The sequence below is a fragment of the Dama dama genome, chromosome 9, assembly GCF_033118175.1.
Source record: "Dama dama isolate Ldn47 chromosome 9, ASM3311817v1, whole genome shotgun sequence".
Classification (NCBI taxonomy): domain Eukaryota; kingdom Metazoa; phylum Chordata; class Mammalia; order Artiodactyla; family Cervidae; genus Dama; species Dama dama.
Genome location: NC_083689.1, coordinates 52,597,384 through 52,620,024, shown reverse-complemented (window position 1 = coordinate 52,620,024; position 22,641 = coordinate 52,597,384). Strand labels below are relative to the sequence as shown.

The 22,641-nt window shown below is 36.5% G+C and overlaps 1 protein-coding gene across 1 annotated transcript in view; it reads right to left on the bottom strand.

The window, feature by feature from the left end:
* Nucleotides 1–22,641, bottom strand: part of CTNNA1 (catenin alpha 1) — a 173,994-nt gene that overhangs the window by 132,709 nt on the left and 18,644 nt on the right. The window contains exons 2-3 of the mRNA XM_061151410.1: nt 16,651–16,757; nt 15,356–15,551 (exon numbers count right to left, since the gene is read on the bottom strand). Of these exons, the coding sequence (XP_061007393.1) occupies nt 15,356–15,551; nt 16,651–16,755 (301 nt within the window). The 5' untranslated portion in view covers nt 16,756–16,757. The remainder of the gene's footprint in view (nt 1–15,355; nt 15,552–16,650; nt 16,758–22,641) is intronic.

Below are 22,641 nucleotides of genomic sequence, written 5' to 3'. Positions count from 1 at the left end.
TTTAGGTCCAGAAAAAAAAAGAACTCTTACCAGTCCAGCAAAGGGACATGGTTTACCTTCTGTAAATTACATAATTCACCCATTTCAGGTATCTTTATTAATGAAAGAATTTTTAAAAATTTCTCTTAAATCGCAGATATACAAGAATCTGTACTGCAAAATAAGAACAGAAATCACAATGTGTTTACATCATTAGGGTGGGATGGGGGAGGTGTTTCAACATATTTGAAAATACTAACACAGGTGGTATATCATCAGGCTGTATAGCAAGATGGGTGATTATTTTCTACTCTGTGGGGGTTTTCTTTTTGAACTTTCTATAATGAATGTATTTTTAAAGAAAAAAGTCCTCAAGTGATTTTAAAATGTAAAATATCCTTAATTCATGCTTGTGACACATAAAACTCAGGTTTTCCTAGAAAAGAGTAACTTAAAACACTCCAAAAAAGCCTGTATGCAAAATTTCTTTTTTTAGAAGTATAAAAAATTCCCATGGCTACTAGTGTCAGTGCTAGAAAGGAAAATTAGCATTCATTATGAAATAAAAGCTTTGTAAAATCAGCTATCTTGAGAAGCTTATCCAAAATATGGAAAAGCAAGGAGTAAAATAAAGAAGGGGCCCATTTGCAGCCCCAATCTCAGAGTCATTATTTTTTGTTGAGTTGCTGCAGGACAAGTTCAGTTATTATACAGACCTTAATAGACATTTCTTAAATAGAACATTTTATAAAAGCATATTTTTTTTTTTACCAACTGCCAGATCCAAAAAAAAAAGAAAAAAAGGTATTTTAAAACATCCACCCAAATATGCTTTTGAAGCCCAACAAACACAGTTCAGCGTTAAAACAACAGAAGCATCCAGGAGAAGAGTTAAAAGCCATTTATCATCTTAAGCATGTTCCAATTATTTACTCATTTCATGATCAATTTCATGACCATATGTGGAATTCTGATTCACCCTCTCCCACTAATTTCCTGGACGACTTGCTCAAGTCACTTTCATCTATTTATCTCAAAATGCTTTTAACTGGCTAAAATTTTTCATCCTCTCAGGTATCTGATACTATCCTTGTTAACAATGGCAGGCTCAGTCTTTAAAACTGCCCTATTTATCACACTCCTTTTAGATTTCTGAAAAGTGACTAAAACTCTGGTCATAACAATTTTAAAGTCTTTAGTTTTCTGGTTCAAAATAACCTCCTTAAATCATATTACTCTATAGAGGGTATTATTCAGCCATTAAAACTTATGTTATAGTAGAGTACTTAAAGATACTGAAAGCTGTTCAGGATCCATTAAGCGAAAAAGGTAAAATTGAGCAAAACATAATTCTACCCATGTCAGTACATTCATCAAAGACATGGGTGTACCTATTGCTGATTCTTGTAGATGTTTGGCAGGAAACCACAGAATTATATATAGCAATTAACCTTCAATTAAAAAACTAAATAATTTAAGTGGCAAAAAAAATGCAGACTTCCCTGGTGGTCTGGTGGCTAAGACTCCGCACTCCCAATGCATGGGGCCCGGGTTTGATTTCTGGTCAGGGAACTAGATCCCACATACCACAACTAAGGCTAAATAATTTTTTTTTTTTTTTTTTTACACTGGAAGGGTCTAGATCAAAATATTAACCATTGACTTCATCTATGGGTAACCACAAAACTATAACTGATTTTTACTTCTTTTTTTGCTCTGTCAAAAACACGTTAACTGCAGAAAATTAACTTTTGCTAAAGGAATTTTTTAGTTCTACACAGAGTATCCAGAGGAAGAATAGGGAAAAAAAGCAAGCAACCAACATCACAGTTAACTCTGTTACAAACTGCCCTATACTTAACAGATGAGCATTTTAACACAGGAGAAGGCAAAAAAAAAAAAAAACCAGCCAGCCCTAAATTTGAATACCTAGAACTTCCCTATCACAGGATTCCTAATTCTTGAAAGTTACTTTTTCATCACTTTAGTTCCACTGATAAACTTACTTTATACCAAATTTTCTAAATTTATCTGATTAAAGGATCTCACCGAAAACTGATAACTGTTTTTATTTCTTTGTTATCATTCCACCAACTTTCTTTTTATAAAATAATAAATTGACAGGACCATGTCTTCATAAAATTATTTGCCAACTTCAAGGTAATCAAGGATTAGCACGCATTTTCCAACCTGTCCCAATCCCTTCCCCCCAGTCCTCAAAATTTCTAAATTCATTTTCCATGATCTGGTAATAAAGTAAGACATCTTCCACGCTCATCAATGAAGACAAACAGGCAGTATACTTGCAAAGAAAACCAGATTTTATAACATAGTACTTATCGGAAGGAACCAACGGTGGAATATATCTGTCATAATTCACACGCCCTATGACACGCAGATGAGCATGAATAAAACAGTTAATCCTCTTCGCCTTCACCTTTCCATTCATCAATGAGGGCTATTTGGCAAAAACCACAGACCCCTGGATAACACCTCCATAGTTGTAGAAAAACTGACCATGATTCAAAGAATTTCTGACAGATGCTTTAAGAGAACTTTCCTGGGATGCCATTTTTAATCCACAAAACTGTTTATCTTTAGAAAATCAACCCAGAATATTTAATATCATGTTATTTAAATACTGTAAGTCCATCTGAATCAATTCAGGGAACACCTAGAAAAATTCTCAAACTACACCCTTCTCCATCCACTGTGGGTGAGAAAAGGAGTTTTGAATTTCTACTTTTTCTAGTAGACAGAATTGATTTTTTTAAAAAATTAAAATAGAGCACCACACATATTCATGTTCTCATTTTCCTTACTAATTCAAGTGTGCCCTGCTGCTATTCAAAAACACTCCAAAGAGAGGCACTTACTTCCTGATTACACATTCAAATAAATGCATAACATGCATTTCAACTTGGAATCACTTTCTTAAGAAATTAACTAGTAGAAACCACGTTTCTACATCATGATTGAAGTCAGGCCAAAGTCAAAAATTCAGTACCTAACTTTCTCAGCTACACTTACAAATATATTAAGGCAGGAATATTATCCACTGTATCTTAAAAGTATCATTATCCTGATTAGTACTATTATTTTTGTGAGTTTAACAAGACTTTAAAAAAAGGGAGGAGCAATTTCAAAATGACAGGAAACATTAGAATTTAATAACTTCATTCTCCTTTCCTCACTCTCAAGATGGCTACACCATCTGCAAAGTAGCATATGCTCACACAAGGATAGTAATCCAGAAGTGGACAGCATCCCTGACACATCCCAGGTGAAAGAAAATACAGCCTTCACCCTAAAGACTTACAGTTTAAGTCAAGCAGACAACTTTAAGACATAAAACACCTGGATGACAACTAGTTAATGATTTTTGGAATTTATATTTTGCTTTTCCTGCTCAAGTTAAATGAAGAGCAACAGAAAATGGATTAAATAGAGTGGAGGAACAAGGGTCAATAATGAACAAGTTTTAAATTAATCACAGTCCTCAGGAACATATGAAGGGTAGGAATTGGAGTGGGAGCCCTTTAAACAACAGATACAGCCATCACAGGATCACACAAAAAGAGACATCCACAAAAATAAGCAGTGAAAACAGGATGAAAAATCTACTGAGATAGCAAGGGGAAAAGGAAGGATAACAAATGAGAAGGCAGAACTTAAAGCAAGAGTATGAGAAAAATCAGCTATTTCTTGTTAAGTTTAATGAAGAAAGTGATTACACTAATCCGGAAACCTAATTAACTTAAATTTAATCTTTTTCAAAATGTTAAATGTTTCTCTATTGCACTTCCATAGCATCATTAACACTTTTTGAAGCCTGTACTTAATATTCCAGGGTAGGAATACTTGTCATTTTTCTCCTGTGAAAAATTAAAGAGCCCATGTATAAGATCCAGCTCATGATTCCAACCTGAATAAAACCAAACTAACAGCACCAGGCAAATTAAAATGCAGTCTCTCACACACCCACACAAAGCTCCTCGAAGCTATGTTTCAAGTCTTCACATCATGAACTTAGCAAGCCCAGACTTCACTCTGTCTCCTGTCTATCTCTCAAATCTTACTCGAAACAGTCACTGGCAGCTGCTTTGTCCTGATCACATCTGCCTTTTAACATCTATCTTGCAGGCTGCCTATATTAGATGTGGGTACATCAGTCTAAAGCTGTCAACATCTGCACTGGACAGGAGACCAATTTTCACCTCCTTCAATCTGACTCTAGTCAGTTGCCAGGGAGAAAATTATGCCTCAAGAGCCTGACAGCTTGGGCTCAATATTCTTTGTCAGGAATAAAATACATCATTATTTCCCCTAAAACTGCCTTGCCAAGATTTACAATAAAATAAACACACACACACACACAAACATGTACAATCACACATATACCTGTGGGTGCACACACATTTCTCCATATGTATATATCATTTTCTCCCTTTATACAAATCATTCACACACCTAACAAGGAAGAAGACCTCTCTGTCCTCAATTTCACTACATAATTACTATGGTAAATAAAAGAATGTCTCTTAATAGCAATTTAAACCCTCACTGCCTATCCCTTCTTTATGACAATGTCCTTAAAAGACAGTTTTATCAAGTAATTCTGTACTTTCAAGATTTTAAAAAGCTAAGAAGACATTTGTGGAACAAGTCCACGTCACCAATGAACTATAACTGCTAAGATCACAAGAAGCTGGTAAACTCAACAGCTTTAACTATTGTTTTAGAAGACCAATAAACAGTGCTTTCTTGCTCTAAGTGACAAGACACTTTCTACAGAAAAGAAAGTTCCTGTAACAACTGCAACTAAGTACTGAACAACACTGACTGTTCTCATAAGCTGAAGTCCTTCTACTCAAGGACAATGGGCTTGCATTATAATCAAAGTTTACCTGAAAAGGAATAATGATCTCAAAACCAGAACTGGAAAAGCCTCCCAAAAAATCTTAACACAAATACTGCCTGACATAAACAGACATGAAAGGTGGAAAACTATACGCCAAACATCAAAATGTTTGGTTTCTGTTTACTGGACAAGGACATTTAGTAAAAAAAATTTACTTATTTTCACTTTCTATCCATTTAGAGAGAAGGGGTATGAAGGTGTTACTATTAAATGTTTTTCCAATATTAGAGAAAATAAATCTCGAAATTTCAAATATTGGCGAGGATTATTGCAGTGAATTATCTAGATATTTTCATGTTGTTCACCATGTAAATAATAGCACATACATGAGAGGTGACTGGGTGTAGTTAGTAGCAAAGCGGTCATAGAACAAAAATCAAAGCAAATAGTCTGAGAGGCAGTAAGAGCCATGGATTTAGCTGCAGTCTTTGCTCTATTCAACAGAACTCAACCACCTTTTCAAGGACTACCATAAATCAGGTCCCACCATTAATATCATTACAGACAGACACAATCATGTCTTGATTCTCAACTCCAAGTTAATGCTACCTCTGCATACCAATAGACTAGCAATGAGAAACCTAGAAGATTAGCATCTCCAGGCCAATAAGCCAAGTCTCAATTTTTGAAAACTTGGCAGAATGCAAGTCAATAAGAAAAATAACAGATTCAACAAATCTGCAAAGGAGCACTATTATTTATAAATACTTATCACTGCCCTAAAGACTCTCACAAACACCATCATGTTTCAATATATTCATAAACACAAAGAAATGGTCAACATCAATTACTGCAAATAATGCGAATTTTTAAAAAGAAAGTAGCATATTACACCTCTAAAGACAGCAAAAAATATCAATGAACTATCCCATTACTTGTCAAGAAGGATAATTTGCTTTCATTAAACATCATATTATTAACATTATATTCCGCACTCCTCTGGAGAATGGGGAGCTCCCCCCTTCCTTGTGCCCTGGGGTGAACATGTGACCCACACTGGCTAAACAATCTCCTTTGGCAGTAGCAAGTGTTTCAGTGCCGAGCATGACCAAAGCAAAGCTAATGACTAAGATATAAACACTAAGAAAAGTTTTATCTGCTGAGATGAAAAAACTAGTATGACCACTTCAAACTAGAGGTGGGCATCTTATCCAATATGTATATATGGAAATAGAGGTAAACACAAGGAGGCAAATGATGAAGAAAGTCATGCATCCTTTCAGTCAGTCACATCTGGCTGTGCTTGAACTCTGGATCTACTCTGGGAATTCCCAAACTAAAACTCGTAAGAATTTCCCAGGTGACTCAGCAGTAAAGAATCCACCTGCCAAGCAAGAGACACAGGTTCAATCCCTGGGTCAGAAGATCCCCTAGAGAAGGAAATGGCAACCCACTCCAGTATTCTTGCCTGGGAAACTGCATGGACAGAGAAGCCTGGAGGGCTACAGTCCATGGTGTCGCAAAGAGTCAGACACGACTTAGCAACTCAACAACAACAAAGACCTCAAAACTCCCTTTTTGTTTAAACAAGTTTGAGTTGAGTTTCTGTATCTTGTAATTGGTGAGGTTATATGAATATTAAGCAAGACAGACAGATATAACCCCGTATGTGCTGTGCTATGCTAAGTCGCTTCAGTTGAGTCTGACTCTTTGTGGCCCTATGAACTGTAGCCTACCTACCAGGCTCCTCTGTCTATGGGATTCAAGAATACTGGAGTGGGTTGCCATGGCCTCCTCCAGGGGATCTTTCCGACCAGGGATCGAACCCGTGTCTCTTACATCTCCTGCATTGGTGGGTAGGTTCTTTACCACTAGTGCCACCTAGGAAGCCCTATTAGAGAACAATTTAGGACTACATTTTAAAGTCCTAAAATCTATGTCCCTGAGGAAACTCTCTGAATGGTAGTTAGATGAGTACACATATATTGTAAATTCCTTCAAACTGTACACCAATCTATATACTTTGCTATATATGATATAAATATACACTCAACAGTTCAGTTTAGTTGCTCAGTCGTGTCCGACTCTTTGCAGTCCGACTCCATGGACTGCAGCACACCAGGCTTCCCTGTCCATCACCAACTCCCAGAACCTACTCAAACTCATGTCCATCATGTCAGTGATGCCATCCAACCATCTCATCCTCTGTCAACTCCTTCTCCTCCTGCCTTCAATCTTTCCCAGCATCATGGTCTTTTCAAACGAGTCAGCTCTTTGCATCAAGTGGCCAAAGTACTGGAGCTTCAGCATCAGTCCTTCCAATGAATATTCAGAACTGATTTCCTTTAGGATGGACTGGTTGGATCTCCTTGCTGTCAAAGGGACTCTCAAGAGTCTCCAACACCACAGTTCAAAAGCAACAATTTTTTGGCGCTCAGCTTTCTTTATATACTCTTAATGTTTTTTTAAAAGATCTGTGAGCCCCATGCTCGCTTCGGCAGCACATATACTAAAAGATCTGTGAGCCTTATATTCATATTCCAGGAAATGTATCTTAAAGATATAAATTATTTAAAGGGAAAACATTACTTGTACAGTGTTCACTTACAACAGCATTTTTATATCAAAAACATAAAAATAACTAAGTCCAATAATAGGGAAATGATACAATAGAAAGTATATAGTTTTAAAGATTATAAATACCAAGGTTATACTAAATCATAAAAAAATGCCTGTAATTAGTTTAAAATTTTTAAAAGAAAACAGTAAAATGGCATAAGCTAGAAATAAAAGGCATATATGTAGCCAAGGAATTAAAAAGAAACACAAAACTAAATAAAGACTATAATAACTCCCTAAAAATGTAAATCTAATAAAATATAGAGGATATATGTATTGTATATATACATGGTGCTAAACACCAATGAAAGAAATTTTAAAAAGATGTAAATAGACAAAAATGTATTTTGTTCATAAAAGACTCAACAGTAAAAATGTCGACTCTCCCCGAAGTATGATGTAATCCCTATCAAAATCCCAGATTTTCTATAGACAGGATTATCTAAGATTTATGGGGAAAAGCAAAAGCAAAAAAAAAAAAAAAAAACTAGAATAGCTAAAACAATTTGGAAAAAAAAATAAAGAGGGAGAAATCACTCAACCCAATTTTGAGACTCATAACTATAGCAATAAAGACTGTGAGCACTGGCTGAGGGATAGACACATAGATAATAGAACAAAATAGAGAACCCAGAAATAATCCCACACAAGTACAGCTTGACTGATTTTTTTCCCCAGCTGACTGATTTCTAACAGGGTGCGCAACTCAATAAAACAGTCTTTTCAACAAACGATAGTGGAACAACTAGATGTTCACAAAGGAAAAAAGAACTCAACCTAAACCTTACGTGCCATACAAAAATAATCCAAAATGAGCCCAAGAGTTAAAAGTAAAACATAGAATTTCTAAAAGAAAATAGGAGAAAATCTTCATGAGCTAAATAAAGCTTGTTAAAGAACTCTTAGACATGACACCAAAAGTATGATCCATACATTGGGAGAGGGGGATCAATAAATTGGACTTCACCAAAATTAAAAACTTAGTATGCTATTTAAAACTTAGATCTGTTAAGAGAATGAAAAGACAGGCTACATCCAAATCATGGAGTACTCACAGTATACCTCCTTGTAATTAAAAAGCTACAAACTATTGATACACCAACTGGAGGGCTCTCAAGGGCAGCCTGTTGAGTTGTGTGTGTGTGTTGGGGCGGTGGGGTGTGGGGAGAGCCAATCTCAAAAGATCATACATTGTATATGATTCCATTTATACAATATTCTTGAAACGACAGAATTAGGAGATGGAGACAGATTAGATGCCAACGGTGAGGGATGATGGGGAATGTAAGCAACATGGATATGATTGTAACAGGTATCAAGAGGGAGAGCTTTGTGGTGATGGAATAGTTGTGTATCTTGTTTGCAGAGGTGGTTGTACAAATCTTCACAGGTTAAAACTAGAGAACTGCTGTGCCAATGTCAATTTCCTGCTGCTGATAATAGTACTACAGTTCCGTAAACTGTAACCATTGGGGGAAAATGGGTAAATGGTATACTGGACTACTCTATATTTGCAACTCCCTATTAATCAAAATACTTCCTTGGTGGCTCAGACGGTAAAGTGTCTGCCTACAATGCGGGAGACCCAGCTTCGATCCCTGGGTCAGGAAGATCCCCTGGAGGAGGAAATAGCAACCCACTCCAGTACTCTTGCATGGAAAATCCCATGGACAGAGGATCCTGGTAGGCTACAGTCCATGGGATTGCAGAGTTGGACAGGACTGAGCAACTTCACTTCGTTAATCAAAATTAAAAGCTGTTACTTAACCTTTTATTAGTGTAAATAAACACTGAAGTAAACAATGTAACAGAATTTTTAATCTGACAGAAGACCACACAGCAGGATCTCAGAGTGGCTCTAAGTTAATGAGAGTATGCTCATGTCAGGTAATTCCCCTGGAATTTTTAGTAGCTCTCACTGCCTCAATATATACCCTAAGTGATTCATGTCTGAGGAAGGCATTTTAATTTTTCACATACCAGGTCCCTCAGCTTTATCTATAAGGAGCAGCCATGTAGACAGGCCAAGCTGGCAGTAAAACTGCATGCACGCGTGTGTGCTCAGTTGCTAAGTCGTGTCCAACTCCTGGCAACTGCGTGACTACATGACAACTGGCCTATTCTCCCTCTCCAGGATCTGCTGTAGCAGTCCCTTCCTTAACAGCACCATCTCACCTCCGACGACCCCAATGGTTTCCTGACTGTTAGTCCAGCCTCCAGGCTCTCCCCCAACCCCCTTAAGGCTTCCTGTACACACCTGAGAAACTAATCTCCCCTAAACACCACTTCTTTTCATATTCCATGTTATCCAGATGGTAGAACTTCTTAAAACAGGAACAAAGTTAAGGAGACATATTTCAGTTTAATTTAAGAAGAAAAAGGCGTTAAAAATAAACACAAAGCAATGCTGGAAAAAGCTGCTTCCAGAGGTGCAAGTCCTGTGTCACTAGATACATTTAAGTATATGGGAACCTGAACCTGGGAGACCTATTCCAGCCACAGAACTAACTCAGAATCATTTCCCTGATAGTGCGTCCTTCTTCACTTGACATTCTAAGTCACCCTCTAAAATCTAGCTCCAAGCTCTTTTGTATCCAACCTCTCCTCCCAGCACTCCTCTCCAGTCAGAGCCTTCACTGTTCCCCGTGCACATCTTGCTTTGTCTGCTGCTTTTCTTACCTGAATGACTTTTTCTCCCTCCCTTCTTTTACCTTTCAAGATCCAGTACACCTTCAGGAAGCTTTTCTAATCTCATGCGTACCTTCCTATTCCATTCCATTCTTTGCACGCTACTCATGCTATTAATTATTTACGTCCGTATGTCCTGATTATAAGCTCCGAGACAAAAAAAGCAGTAAAAAACACCCTCCTGTCTGATAGAAGACAGTCTCTCTCTCCTTTTTTAAAATTATTTTCGCCACTCTGCACTACATGCTCAATCTTAGTTTCTTGACCAGGAATCAAACCCAGGCCCCTTCCAGTGGAAGCACAGAGTCCTAACCAATGAGCCTCCAGGGAATTCCCCAAGTCGGTCTCTCTTCACGAGAGACCGCACATGGTCACCCAGCCCTTTCCCCACTCTGGCCTAACACAAGCTTCTCCCCAGGAAATCCACTGTTGTGAACCTGCAGTGCACCAATCATCTGCCCCTTTGCTGAGAAGAGTATCTTTAGAAGCCGTGTGAGGATATAAGAATACATAAAGGTGCACCTAAGACTCTTGGGACCTTCTCCCTCATTCACCCAGAAATGCCCATAAGCTGTAGGGAAGAAGTTACTGATGCAGCAGCAAGTCTCTGTTCTTGGCCTTTGAGATCTACTGTAAATTGTAGCTAATGGATTAAAAAGCACTATTCTAGTAGAAACCATTCCTCATCACTTAACTTCCTATTTATTACTATCATCACTGGTCCTCCTTTTTAAATGCCTCCCCCCTTTTCAAACAAGCGTCAATTAGGCTTTCCCATCTCTGCTTCTTGGATGTCCCCTAACCAGTTAAGAGCCCTCTTTTTCTTATCAGAGCCCTATTCAAGTATCCATGAAATACTTTTAGATACTCTTTGCAACACACAGGTATTGTTAAAGTACGTATGTATAAGGAAAGGCTGTTAATGGGTATGAGATTTATTTTGGGAGTGATGAAAATGTTCTGGAATTAAATAATGGTGAAGCTGCACAATTCCGTGAATATACTAAAAACCACTAAATTATATACATTTTAAAATGGTGAATTTTATGTTAAGTGAATTATCTTTTGTTTTTTTTAAAGGTAAGATTCTCCACCAGCATCCCCGTACTTACATTTGGCACTGGGGCAAAAACATCTTAATTTTTAAGAAACACCTTTTCTCACATACTTCTTGGAGAACATAGTCAATTACCTTCCTCAAACATTTAAGTGCCTATCATAGACAAGCACCATGATAGCTGCCACAGAAAACAGCTGTCAGACCATCACAGAGCCTATGCTGCTGGAGCCTAAGAGGGGAAGATAACCAGCTATTTAACTATCACTGTGCCAAGAGCTAGGAAGAAAAAGTGTAAAGGTAAGAATGACCTAATCAGAGTGGGAAATGTGGGGGTGGGCAGGGTCCCCAAAAACACATCTCTAAGAGACACATGTAAGCTTCAGCCCATATCAGGCAGTTAACAACTAATTTGGGCTGACAAGCAGTACAACAAAACCCCTGTGAACAGAGGTTTTGAGGCCATGCAATTGATAACTGGCTCCCATCCACCATAGGAGACTCACTTGGTCTTGAGGTAAAGCAACCCTGCATTTATGTATGTGTATGTTTCACCCACTGACAGTGTTATGATAAGGTTTTAGTGTCCTTACAAATGTTTGTGTTTATTATTCATATATTCAGGGACAAATACAAAAAGAAAATTAAGTGATGCTGAAAAACTGCATACATTCAAGTCTCTGATTATTAATGATTGCACAGAATAGCACAGACAGGGCTTATACAAGCTCAAAAGATATAGAAGGTTCAATTTTTGGCTCAAAAGCATTATAAATAAGAACCTAAATCAACTATTTATTCGAGACAGTAAGCTCACATCTTTAACCGGAGATCAGATGTCAGCTAACTATGGCCTGTGGGCCATAATCTAGCCAATCCACTGTTTTCATAAATAAGTTTTACTGGAACAAAGCCATGCCCATTTGTTTTTACACTGAATAGCTCCTTTCCCAACACAACTGCTGAACTCAATAGTGTTAAGAGAAACCTTATCACCAATAAGGTCTAAAATCCTTACTACTTGGCCCTTTATGGGGGGAAAAAAAAAAAAAGGCCAACTTGTACTGGATGAAAGTAGCCCACACTGACTAAGATCAAAAACATCTTTTTATGTATCCTTTAGCAATTAAAGGATGTTCCAACGGATAAGCAACAGACTGGAAATGCAAGAACTCTACTTCATTAGTCAATCCACTATGGAGTTCTTGATAAATCATAATTACTCTATATTTTATATAGCAGTAAAATTCAGAGCAGTTAGGTCAGAGTTTTCCATAAGTGCTCAGGACTGCCGAAAGCAGGACTGGGAGAGGTTTTTGTATTAATTACATATTCCTGAACAATAAATTATCCCCAAATAAGTATTTTAAACATTATCTCACCAAGTTTTCTGTGGGTCAGGAATTCAGGGTTGGCTGGGGCTGCCATCATCTGAAACTTAACTAGTTTCAGTAGTTGGATGATCTTCCAAGGAGGCCTGGTTACATCTTGGTAAACTGGTACAAGAGACATCAGATCCTCTCCACAAGACCTCCTGAGTGTCCTCATAACCTAGCCAGCTTCCCCCAGAGTCAATAATCCATGAGAAAGAGATAGGAAAATACAACATTCTTCTTATGACTTTGCTTCGAAAGTAGATAGTGTAACTTCCACACCATATTCTATTCTTTATAGAACTAATTAAGAGTCTCTAAGTACAACACATATTCAAGAAAATCAAAGTTAGGCCTCATTTTCAAAGGAAAAGGTGTTAAAGAATCTTCATATATAAACATCACTTCAGGGTTTCAAATGAGTAAATAGCTTCAACAACATAACCTACAAGGTTCAGTTGACTCAAGAATCTGTGCTTAACCATTATCATACCATGTATTTTGTTCTATTTGTCACAGGAGAGAGACTGCATCACTATTTGTTAACATTCACCAAAGAAAAAAGTAAGCCAACAGAAGAAAGGCAAAGCACTTCAGCTTTTCACATCTGACACAGTAACAATGATGGGAGGCAGTTATACATTTGCTTTAGTTTTAGTTCTGTTTTGTTTTCCTGCAAAGAGAAGGAAAATTATGGAGACTAGATCATGAACACATCAAAAATAATTGCAAAGCTGTACCGGAACAGATAAGCATTTATGATTCAATGCCACATAAAAAAATTTTCTCAGATACAAACAAAAATAACAGAAACTGAAATTTAGATATGCATTCACAATTGGGAGGAGTGGGGTTGTACTTAGGAGGGTGTATTATATCATAATTGCAACAGATGTGTATCAGAGTAACTTCTGGAACAAAGAACATATATAGTAGGGGAAAAAAGTTATTTGTTACAATTCAATTTATTTTGAAAATAAATCTCTTTGTAGACCCATGAACACTTAACCAAATTCACCTGTTAATACTGTTTCAATAGGGGAAGCAAGAAGACCAAGGAAGCAAAACTTTCTCATAGAGGGCAGAGAAATAACAGTCATCCTGATTTCCTCAACAAAAAGTTCAAAAATGGTCCTGAATCAATTAAATCACTTTAAATTCATTCAAAATTCACTCTGCCAGGTTGAACAGTATCCCCCCCAAAATTTAGATCCTCCCAGAATCTGTGAATGTGGCCTTATTTAGACATAGGGTCCTTGTAGATATAACCAAATTAAGATGAGGTCATCCTGGATTAGAGTGGACCATAATTCAATGACTAACATCCTCATAAGAGGGAACTTGGCAACATAGATACATGGAGAATACCAGGTGACAAAAAAAGCCAGATACTGGAGGGAACCTGTATACCAAGGATTGCCAGCAACAAGCAGAAGCTAGGAAAGAACATGGAATAGTCTTTGTCTAAGGCCCCAAGAAAGAATGAATCCTGCTGACACCCTGATTTCAGCTATCTCGACTCCAGAACGCCAAAAAAAAAAAAATTTCTGTTGTTCTAAATTAACAAGTTAGTAGTCATTTACTATGGCAGCCAGAGAAAACTAACACATCCACTCAGCTAGGATTATGGAAACTTAAGTAATCTCACCATTTTTAGTATTAGAAATATTTATTCACAAACTCAGAACAATAGGAGATAGCATCTCCATTTAATGCCTTGCCCTTTTTGGGTACTGTCACAGGGATGAATTTGACTTAAGACTCCACTGGACTATGCATACTGCTGTCAGCCAGAGGGCTACTGAGGCTCTCCCAAAGGCCAGTAGAGCACATGCATAGAGCATGGAAGTCAGTTCACCTTAGCTGACAGCCAACAGTCCTTAAAAAAAAAAAAACAACCTATGTTTTTGTTGAAGTCCTCCTGCTGGACCAGAAGTTTAACAAAAAAACTACAGGTTTCAAGAAGATATTCTTTCAGATTTAAAGTCCTCTTATCTAGATAAGCAAAAAGGACCTACTATATATAGCACAGGGAGCTCTGTTCAATATTCTGTAATAACCTAAATGGAAAAAGAATTTTTAAAAAAAGATACATGTATAATTGAATAATTTTGCTGTACACATGAAGCTAACACTGTTAATCAACTATGCTCCAATATAAAATAATTTAAGAAAATAAAGTCCTCTTATCATGATTATTGCATCATAGTGATGGCAGTTTTTCTAACAGTAACCATTGGTAAGCTGTGGGTTACCATTTCACTTCTTATTACTTCTGAGTTTCCCAAAACATGTTTCCTTTAGGCTCATATTTAAATTATTTTAATCTCAAGTCAGTGCAAATATGCAAGGCTGATTTAACCTATCAGTCTGATGGAAAGAGACACTGTCTAGGTTATTTTCAGAATTGCTAAACATTTTTCTACTTTATCATCCCTTTATCTTTAGCACACACTAACATATATTACCCAGGATAAAAGATACACTTCTGCCCCATATATTTCCCATCAAATTGTGCTACAACATTCCTACAACTATTACTTGGAACACTGAAGAGAATTGGATTCAGATTCTCCAAAAATGATGTTTCTTTGTTAATCACTCCTGATTAAAGCTTAAGCCAGTACAACTTAATACATTTCCAATAAGTGAATATTCGTAGTTACTTGAGCAACTGGCAACATATAAGAAAGAAAATACTGACCGCGAAGTCACCTTCAAGGATTATTTTTCTAGAAAAACCTGGCTCTCTCCATGTGAAAAGTGGCATTGACCTACCTTGTTTTCGAACATCTTCTACAGCAGCCACAAGCTCCTCCTTGAGAAACTGACTCTCCTTTGCAATTTTATCCCCCTTCTCCAAGAAATTCTCAGTTGCTTGTTCAACAGATGCAGCCAAAACATGGGCCTTCTTAGAACGACCTCTTTTCTTATTAGAGGGCCCCTTGCTATTGGTGTTTACCAAGGTTGTAACCTAAAAGTTTCAATTTTGAAAATTAAACCATAGCCAACTAAATTTAAAAGAAAGAAAAACACAAAGAGTAACATCTTTACAGATAGCAAGAATAAATTACTCATAGTAAAATGAAACATCACATTTATGAGAATCTAGTAAGTATTAACAAATAAGATAAAATTCTCTCCATATTTAAAATATTCAGCAATGATACTGCATATTTAGTTTCCAAAATAATTTAGCTATCTCAATATGTAAGTTAAGAAATATAATGAATATTTTAATTTCTCAAACATGATCATTAGGCTTTTAAGCTTCATTTTACAGATTAAAAACTAACAACAAACAAATTACACATCTCTATTATGTCATCAAGAAGTTTAGAAAGAGGTTAACAATGAATTTTGGAGCCCAAGAAAATAATTTTTTTATATTTAAAAATATTTATTTTATATTTATACTTAAAATATATTTATTTATATTTAAAATATTTATTTTCTTGAGTTCCAAAATCACTGCAGATGGTGACTGCAACCATGCCACTACCTCTCATTTTCGTGCTCAAGTACAATGTCTGTCTCCCTCACACTCAGACACAGACACATGCACGTGCCAAAATGTGCCAAAACACTACACGTGCACAGCAAGTTGCTAACAGTTTAATGAAATGTCATCACATTGTGATATCTGTATTTGTAACAGAACATACCAAACCTACGCTCTCAAATTAAACGATCTTCTAACTGATCCTGGACAACAAAAGGTGTATTAAGCGAGATGAACAGACTTAATAGTCAAGGTTCCACATCCTATCTTTCTTAGAAATACTTTTAAGTATTAAGTGGTATGCACTGCATACCACTAGCCCCTATTACTGCCAATCAAGACTGAAGAAAATGGCAACAAATATATTTCTAAAAGGCTAAATGAATCCACACATAAATATTTAATTATTAGTGGAGCCAAACTGTCTCATTACCATCAGCCTAAACTCAACGACTCAAATTAAGGCTTTGAACTAAACAACTTTGCCCTGTGTTTATTACCCAGGCCATGGAACCATGGAATGTTATGGAATCATGTTACAACAACTATGTATGTGTTTCCAGATTCTTACCTGCGTAACAAGAGGCTCTAACAGTCTTTCAACTGCCAGAGTCCTGATCTCTAGACTTTTGGGGTCCCATTTGAAGTTTATGTTGCCTGTGTGGACAGCAGTCATTTCTGAAAGAGAAACAGCCAGTCAAGCAAATAAATATCAAACACACATATGAAACATAAAAAATCTCCTACTCAAGGACTTTTTTTACACCAGGAAAGTTACAATCACAAGATGAAAGAAATTCTTACCAGCCTGCACATGAGGGCCCAGTAATTCTTAAAACCCCTTACACATAAGATTCTGAATTTACCAACATTATGGGTACTACAAAAGGGCATTCCCAATCATGAGCTTTTCCCCTTGGGCTTCTCTGGCACCAAGGTACTTCTACCTCCAGTTTTTTCATACTAACCCAGAATCAGGATGAAAAGCTCAAGGGAAAGAAGGCTAATACAGAAGATTCTGATTTGTCTTATTCCACAATAGTTATAATAAACTTATTATCTGTAAACCTCACTTCATTTTCTGATGGATTCTTAGAGAATATCTTATCTTACTGTATTAAAACCTAACACTTCAGTCTACTGCCTTCTGCACCTACAGCTATTATCACTCACAGCCTGAAGAAATTTCAAGTCACACTTAGTCAAGTATCACTGTATCACTGTCAAGGTAAACTTCCATTAGACAGAGGCTTTAAGACTAAGGGGAAACGCTTCAGCCATAATACCAGGCAGTTGGTGTTTACTTCTAAAAGTAGTGCCTCAAAGATTAAACAGAAAAACAGGTGAGGTATGTAGATGAGGTAAACACTAATAAAAACAACAAGCTGTTCATAGAAATACAAACCTTAAAAGGGTGCATTCTTATGAATTTTTACCTCTTGATTTTCACTCTAAAGGAAAAACGAAGGTCCATGGAAAAACCTGGGTACAATGATGTTTACAAAAGCACTATATATAATCATTAAAAACTGGAAACTACCTATATTTCAAAAAATAGACCACTGAATAAATAAATCACACAATCACAATATGGGATACTGTTCTGCTCTTAAAAAACTACATTAACAAAATTTAGGAAGAAATAATAGTATTCTCACTGCCCAGGTCTTTCTTTCTATTAAGTACTAATTCCTTTAAAAAATTTTTTTAAAAAAGGTATATTCCAAAAAAAAAAAAAGGTATATTCCAGGCCTGATATATCCTACTGTACAGAAAGCAAGGAAAGACACAATGACTAACAAGAGCATATTAAAAAGATACAAGAACCAAGGGTTCCACTGGCTAAATTCACAAGTTGAATATCAAGAAGATGACTGTAACTGCCTATTGGACAGCTATCCTATGACCATGCATGGTCAGTCATTTCAGTCGTGTCCAACTCTTTGCAACCCTATGGACCGTAGGCCACCAGGCTCCTCTGTCCATGGGATTCTCCAGGTAAGAATACTGGAGTGAGTTGCCATGCCTTCCTCCAGGGGATCTCCCCAACCCAGGGAATGAATCCATGTTCTCTTGCACTGCAGGTGGGTTTTTTTACCTCTGAGCCACAGGGGAAGCCCTAAGGATCCTCAAAAGGAAAGAAAGGGGGTGAAAAGAAAATTTCTGTACCATAAATGTACAACAGAATTAGAAAATGACCATTTTGTAAACCCCAATGTAATAACTGATTCAAACTAGGGCTATCAGTGGATATTAACACCATTAGGTTAGACTACTGGGGAACAGACTATTTGAAAGGTGCCAAAGTATCATCTGACAGGTTTTACTTAACTAATCACAAAGGGGGCAAGACATACCTTTACAACATTGAGATCTAATGGCCATCTCCTTAGAACAAAGTTTGGTTGGCATTGCTAGTAATGCAACTCTGATATTATATGCCTCACATGCCATGCCTTGGCATGTAAAGTGCCCTATATGAAGTGCCCTATATTCCCTAAAAAGTATTCTTAATGAAAAAAAAAAAGTTTCAGATGTTTTTCAAGAGCCCCAGTATTACTACAAACTGAGCAAAGTTAACTGTCCAAGAGCAAAATGAAAATTAAATATTTAACCTGAGTCTAATGAAGCCTCTGCATAGGGATTCTAAGCCTTTTTCAATGTATGGATCCCTTAAGCAGTCTAGTGAATCTTATAGACTAATGTTGTCTGGTAGAAATATAATACAAGCCACCTATGCAATTTAAATTTTTCTAGTAGCCACATTAAAAAGTAGAGAGAAACTGATGAATTAATTTCAATAATATATTTATTTAACACAGTATATCCAGAATATTATCATTTCATCATGTAACTGATTTTTCAAAATTACTGATTACATAAGATGGTTTACAAAGTACTAAGTGTTGGAAATCTACGATGTGTTTTACACTTAAGGCATATTTACATTCAGACAAGTCACATTTCCAGTGCTCAGTAGCCACATGAGGATAGTGGCTTCAGTACTGCACAGTGCAGCTACAGACGCTTTCTCAGAATTTTTTTTAAATGCATGAAATGCAATTCAAACGATTACAAAGGAAACATATATGTTGAGATTTAGCTATCAAAAGCAATATATAAGCTCTTTATTAACATACTAAATAAGATGTCAAGAATTCTGATAACTACTTCAAAGTGATAATGAACACACTTTCTCAAGACAGATTACAATTACTTCATGTATGAAAAGCACTGAGATTCCTACTGTTGGGACAAAGTTATAGGTTCAACTGAAGTTGGAGTTTGTTTTCTATTGTTAATAATAAATTCCTATTAATAATAACAAAGACAAAACTTTTCCAATCCATACTCAGTGCAGGTTAAAAAACCCTAACCTGAACTGAATTTCATAGACGTATATAAGGGATACAGATGCATGTTAAATACCACAAGGGAACAAACAATTGGAATATAAGGCATTCTTATAAGACAATGGGGCCTTAACTCTTCAAAAAGTCAATATGGGGGTATGGGACATAATTTAGACAAAAAGACAGGAGACAAAATAATCTAATGCAATACACATATTTCATTGGGATCCTGGTTTGAAACAAAAAGCTATTAAGACATTTGTAGGAAAACTGGTAAATTTTTATATTAAATATTATATTAACTGGAGAAGAAAATGGCAACCAACTCCAGTATTCTTGCCTGGAGAACCCCATGGACAGTATGAAAGGCATGCTTGGGGTTGCAAAGAGTTGGACACGACTTGGCAACTGAACAACAACAAATTAGATATTATGGAATTACTGCTCAGTTTCATAGGTGTGATAATGAACTGCAGCTGTATAGAAAAGGACTATTTTTAGGAGATCGTACTGAAATCTTTAGAAATCAAATGTCAGGGTGACTGCAACTTTCAAATTCAGCAAAAGTAAACATACACAGAGAGACCACAAATTATTTAAAAATATTCATAAGTGTTAAATCTAAATGTAGATCATGTGGAGAGGTTGGGTACACCTGAAATTTCTCATCTTAAAAAAGAAGAAAATGTTGTAGAGGTTTATGAGAAAATGTTCAAAATACATACTACTGAAGACAGAAAGCAGATTTCAAAAACAATATGAAGTATAACTGCAGTGGGATATATAAACTGAACATTAACAATGATGTTATATCTTAAGATTGGGCGATTACGAGCGGTGTTAACTTTTCTTTTTTCACAATTGTATTCTCTGATTTTATAAAATTATAGGTATTTAGAAAGTTGAAAAAAAAAAAAAAAGAAAGTTGCTTTTGTAATGAAAGAAGTAGAATCTTTATTTTACAAGGTGCAAGGAGGACAATACAATCAAAAGGCATGCTTCATCATTACTCAACCACTTTGAACTTGTTTCCTCTTTTATAAAATAAGGTTATCATTTACTTTAAAAAAAAAAAAGACTATCACACTCTTTAGAGGGCTTGTGTGAAAATTAAACAGACTATGATCCACTGAATAAAATGAATCCATGACAACACCAACAAAGAAGGAAAAGTTCTTCCATAATAGGAAATCAGATAACATATAGAGAAGGAGTAACACATATAGAAAAATCACCATTTAAGAAACCTCACAATATATTCAGGCAAGAATTAGCAAAGAATGCTAAAGCAAACAGGTGAAAAGTTTACTAAAAAACTGAATATTCAACCCAGTGCTCTGTGCCAGTCTAGAGGGGTGGGACTGGGGGGGAGGGGGTAGTTTAAGAGTAAAGGGATATATGTATACTTATGATTGATCCACACTGTTGTTGTACAGCAGAAACCAATACAACATTGTAAAGCGATTATCTTCCAATTAAAAATAAATTTAAATAAAAAGGAAACTGAGTATTTACATAGTCTCATAATAACTCCCAAGAGATTACTGATTACCAAGAGGGGAAATAAAGTATTTAACTCTGCAGAGCAGAAACTGGGAAACACCACCTTAGCCAAGTGACAAAAATTAACATTCCTAATAATGGGGTAAATGGACATCATGTACTTCCTAACACAACACAATGAGAAGGATACACCATTGCCTTCTGTGGTATTTCAAAGTTACATAACCCCAATCCTGTCACAAGGAAACATCAGACAAACTCAAAGTAATGGATATTCTATAAAGTAACTAGCTACAGTCTTCAAAAATGTCAAGGTAGGAAAAACAAAGAGGCTGAGAAATACTTCCAAATTAAAAGAGGCTAAAAAAAGATATCAAAACTAAATGCAGTCATTCTGGACTGAAAATTGCACTAGGAATAAGAAACAATTGAGACAACTGATATAATTTGATCAGGGATCCTGAAATAGATAATAAATAGTATATATCGATGTTAAATTTTGAAAAATCCCATCATTGTATTGTAGCTATGTCCTTATTACACATAATGGGAATGATGTCTACAACTTATATGGTTTAGAAAAAAATAATGCATTAAATATACACATATACACAAAGAAGAATGAAAAAATATTAAGCAGAAGGAAAAGTGGGAGGGAGAAGAGAGATAAGGAACAGAGGGAAACTGAATGGAAGAATGCGGGATAGGGAGAAGGAAGGGATGGAGAGGGAGCGGTAGCAGGAGAGAGGGAGGGGAAGCAGAAGGGGTAGAAGGGAGAGGGAGGAGAGGGAGGGAGAGAGAGATGTTCTGAAATGGCTGATGTAGCTGAGAACTGATTTTTTTTTAAAATTTTATTCCATTTTAAATAATGTTAAATAGCCACTAATGACTACCTTATCAGACAGCACAGTTCTAGACCCTCTACGAAAAGCAACAGACCTCTACATCTCATATTTGAATAATGACCAGGACAAAGTAGAACTGCACGTGTCTGTGACTAGTCCACTCCTAACAACTTTAATATAAAAACATCGATCTGTGTCCTCTCCCCTAAATGCATGCTTGAGGCACAAATAGATAAGACTCCCTTAGATATTGCTGAAAATATTACTGCAAGCATCATCTAACATTTCACGAAGACTATGTAAGCATCAAAAATTCTAGAACCTGGGCTTCCCTGTTGGCTCAGTGATAAAGAATCCACCTACCAATGCAGGAGACACGCGATCAATCCTTGGTTCAGGAAGATCCCACAAGCCACAGAGCAACTAAGCCCCTTGCACCATCACTACTGAGCCAGCACTCTAGAACCCATAAGCCACAACTACTGAGCCCAAGTGCCACAATTACTGAGGCGCACACACTCCAGAGCCTATGCTCCACAGTAAGACGAGCTGCCACAATGAAAGGCCCATGCAAGACAACTGGAGAGCAGCCCCGCTCAGCACAACTAGAGAAAAGCCCATGCAGCAAGGAATGCCCAGCACTGCCAAATAAGTGAACAAAATTAAATTCTAGACTCGCTGAAAATAGGATGCCAAAAGGAATGTAGATTTGCTTAATCTGGTAACAAAGAATGCCAGTTTCCATGGAATTCGCTTCATCTCAAGTGGGCAAATTTGCTCTCTCTACACTCATATTGTGTAAAGCCTATACTCTGGTTTTTAAAGGTTATTTGTCACTAAACTGATCAATCCAAGTCAGTA